We start from the raw sequence: 3,951 nt of genomic DNA, 5'->3' as shown, positions 1-3,951 counted from the left end.
CACCCTGGGGTATGTGGGCTCAAAAAATACCTGTTAAGCATTCTACCATATCGGGGTATCTTTTCTGATTAAGTTACTTGCAGCGCTGATTAGAAAGCATTCCAGCAGTGGAAGCAAACATGCATTGCTAACGTTAGGTTAGTGACACAACTTGTGTCTTTAGAAATTTCTTTCCAGCCAATAAATAAAATGTCAGCTGCTCTTGGTAGTAGGAAGCAGGCTCTTAGCTTATATTAAAAAAAATATAAACTCGTATTCTTTTCAGTACAGTTTGCAGTCTCCAAAAGGGTTAATTTAAAAGTGTGTGTGTGTGTGTGTGTGTGTGTGTGTGTGTGTGTGTGTGTGTGTGTGTTTTACATACAACGCTACCTTCACGTTTTAAAAATTACCACTACTGTTGGTTTATGCAGTCTGCTTAAGTACCATTACTATATGCAACTGCTTTTCAAGGCTTGCGCACATTAACAATATCTGAGGTGTGTTTTTTGAAGAATGTCTCTAGACATGGTACTATAAGGTTTAAAAACGGTCCTGCAAAATCTAGGCGCCTTGCCGTGTGTGTACTCTGGGCAGCTCCTACCTTTCCGTGAGATGACTATCAGGCAGGTTAAACGTGACTCTGTTGACTGCTTTATATAACGCCTTGGAAGGGGAAGAGCAATGGGCAGGCTAAAGCCTTTTTCACTCACTGTGGGCGGGAAAACTAAACTGTAGGAGGGTCGCAGTATATTAAAAGGGTACTAAGAGGAGTGGAAATTCGAGACTCCAATCTGTTTGGATACTAGCGCCAACCGTTGCGCTATTTGGCTCTGTGGAGCTTGGAGGAGGAGGCGCTGCTTCCCCTGCCCTCCAACTCACCTGTATGGACGAGCACCTTAGCCTTCTTCGTTCTCCTCCACCTTCCTCCACCAAGCACCGAAGTAGCAATATTGTGAACCCGGGTTACACCGAGACAGAGCAGGACATCATGACGGTGGTAGCTTGTGATAACATGTTGGAGGAGACTGCCGCTCTTCCTGGGCACCATTCAATGGACCGCTACGAACCTGACCACGAATGCTGTGAGAGGGTGGTCATCAACATTTCTGGACTACGCTTTGAAACCCAACTCAAAACATTAGCCCAATTCCCCGACACCTTGCTTGGCGACCCAAAGAAAAGGATGAGATATTTCGACCCCTTAAGAAACGAATACTTCTTTGACAGGAACAGACCGAGTTTTGATGCAATCTTGTATTACTATCAATCAGGAGGTCGAATAAGGAGACCTGTTAATGTCCCAATAGACATATTCTCTGAAGAAATCAGATTTTATGAACTTGGGGAGGAGGCAATGGAAAAATTTAAAGACGATGAAGGATTTATTAAAGAAGAGGAGCGTCCATTGCCTACAAATGAGTTTCAAAGACAGGTGTGGCTTCTTTTTGAGTACCCGGAAAGCTCTGGACCCGCCAGGGGCATTGCCATAGTGTCTGTTTTGGTTATATTGATTTCCATTGTTATTTTCTGTTTGGAAACCTTACCTGAATTCCGAGATGATAAAGAATACAATGGGCCAATTGCACCTGTACTGAATGGAACAAATTCCCATCTGACCATTACATTTGCAGACCCCTTCTTTGTGGTAGAGACACTTTGTATTATTTGGTTCTCTTTTGAGTTGTTAGTTAGGTTCTTTGCTTGTCCAAGCAAAGCAACATTTTCCAAAAACATAATGAACATCATCGATATTGTTGCAATCATTCCTTATTTTATTACACTTGGAACTGAGCTGGCTGAAAGGCAAGGGAATGGTCAACAGGCAATGTCCTTGGCTATTCTGAGGGTTATTAGGCTAGTTAGAGTTTTCAGAATCTTTAAGCTGTCCAGACACTCCAAAGGACTTCAAATTTTAGGACAAACCCTAAAAGCCAGCATGCGAGAACTTGGACTATTAATTTTTTTCCTTTTCATAGGGGTGATTCTATTCTCCAGTGCTGTTTATTTTGCCGAAGCTGATGACCCAACTTCTGAATTTAACAGCATCCCCGATGCTTTTTGGTGGGCTGTAGTTACCATGACGACTGTTGGGTACGGCGACATGCACCCGGTTACTATAGGAGGCAAAATAGTCGGGTCGCTCTGTGCAATCGCTGGTGTTCTAACAATTGCTTTGCCTGTCCCTGTCATTGTGTCAAATTTTAACTATTTCTACCACAGGGAAACCGAAGGAGAAGAGCAAGCCCAATACTTGCACGTTGGCAGCTGCCAGCACCTGTCATCAACTGAAGATCTGAAAAAGACACGCAGCACCTCGTCACTCAGTAAATCCGAATACATGGTTATAGAAGAAGGCATCAACAACAGTGCATTTAAGCAACCTAACTTTAAGTCTGCCAACTGCACTGGAAATAACCAGAACTGTGTAAATATAAAAAAGATTTTTACAGATGTGTAACAATTATGTGAAGTGTTTGTGGAAATAATATATATCTTATATATTATATTTTGTGGAGGAACAACATCGGTAGAAATGTGACCCAGTTCCTATAATTCTCAAAGTCCATTTCTCGTAGAAGATGAACATGCTTACATTGCTCAATGTGTGAAGAAATGTTTCTGTTATCAGAAATGAGAGCTGTGATCTGGGATGCTTGTAGGTATTCTATGTTTTCGTTTTTTCACGAACAGAAGCGTGAAGTGCTTCCAGTGTAGTTTATTACACTCGGTTTTAAACTTGGCGTTTGTGAAGACATTTACTCCTTGTGAAAAGCAGGTTATGAAAAACGGTGAAACAAGTACTGTAACCGCATTATCATAATGACAATGCGGACAAATAAACATTGTATTTATATAGTGAGTACTTACGGTAACAGTTACAAAGTGTATGTAAGTGATAACCATGGAATATTGTTGTGGTGTTTCAACTAGTTAACCTCTTATGTACACGTATTGAACTAGAGTTGAAGCTTCTAACTTCATTTGATACCAGCTGTACTCCGCATACCGGCAACCAGAATACAGACGAAATATATTATTTTAGAGTTATATTTTTTTATTAAATTAAGGAGATCATAAATTTATATATTTGCATTAATTTGTGAATTTGAGCTTCAATTATTTGGCAGTTTGGCTGTCACAGTAGCCCTTAAGTGTTTTGTCTGCCTTTTTTGACATCATTAGAAGAAAATACGTTGTTTCTGTCACAGTTAGGACATCGAAAGTGCCTGAAAGAACATAGCTTAAAGAAAAGATGGCAGCACGGCATCTTTATTTATTTCACTTTCATTGGAACCACTTTCTAAAGAAAAAGCGGTCTCTTTAGTCTTAACACGCCTTCTAGCGGAAGTCACTAAACTTGCCAGGAGTGATGCAGTTTCTATAGCAACCTTAGTTTCCTGGGAAACCATTGAAGGTTGTCATGACATTCATTTCAGTTTCCACTGTAACCTTCCAGATCCTTCTAAGCCTGCAACATTTAACTGCTGCTGTTTTGTTAAAACGCACAGAGAAGTTAAATCCCAGTGTGACTTTTATTTTACATTATTATGTTTGCAGGTTTCCTTAATTTCAAACACTTTAGCCTGCGAAACTGACACGCCAAAAATAAATACGCCCTAGTAAAATATTCAACAAAGCATGGAAGAAAGTTGACATAAACCTAAAAAAAATCGTGAAATAAAGCAATTACTGTTCTGACACATTCAAAATTAGACCGGAGATTTAACTCATTTGGCCAATATTGTTTTAATGGAGGCACACATTCGAGAGAAAGGTACGCGAAACTTTGAAAGCAGTCATTAGGTTCCATATCAAAGGGAAAATCAGAATCACAGATAATCCTGCAACATCCCATTCTGAGTTGCCAGCAGCGTCACTGCTACCTCCTTCTCTCCTCAAAGAATCAGACAATAAAACCTGAAACATGGACACAATCACCACATTAAAACACTTGTTAGAACTGCAAGATAA

General features: G+C 40.2%; 1 protein-coding gene across 1 annotated transcript; it reads left to right on the top strand.

The window, feature by feature from the left end:
* Window positions 1-781: 781 nt before the first annotated feature.
* LOC122806301 (potassium voltage-gated channel subfamily A member 3-like) lies at window positions 782-3,016 on the top strand. Its single transcript, XM_044076609.1, has one exon. It carries the CDS (start codon window positions 863-865, stop codon window positions 2,435-2,437), a length of 1,575 nt encoding a protein of 524 aa, XP_043932544.1. The 5' UTR covers window positions 782-862; the 3' UTR covers window positions 2,438-3,016.
* The last annotated feature ends 935 nt before the right edge of the window (window positions 3,017-3,951 follow it).

This window comes from Protopterus annectens, chromosome 7.part0 (genome assembly GCF_019279795.1).
Source record: "Protopterus annectens isolate FY-2018-M chromosome 7.part0, PAN1.0, whole genome shotgun sequence".
NCBI lineage: Eukaryota > Metazoa > Chordata > Ceratodontiformes > Protopteridae > Protopterus > Protopterus annectens.
This window is presented reverse-complemented; position numbering and strand designations above follow the sequence as displayed.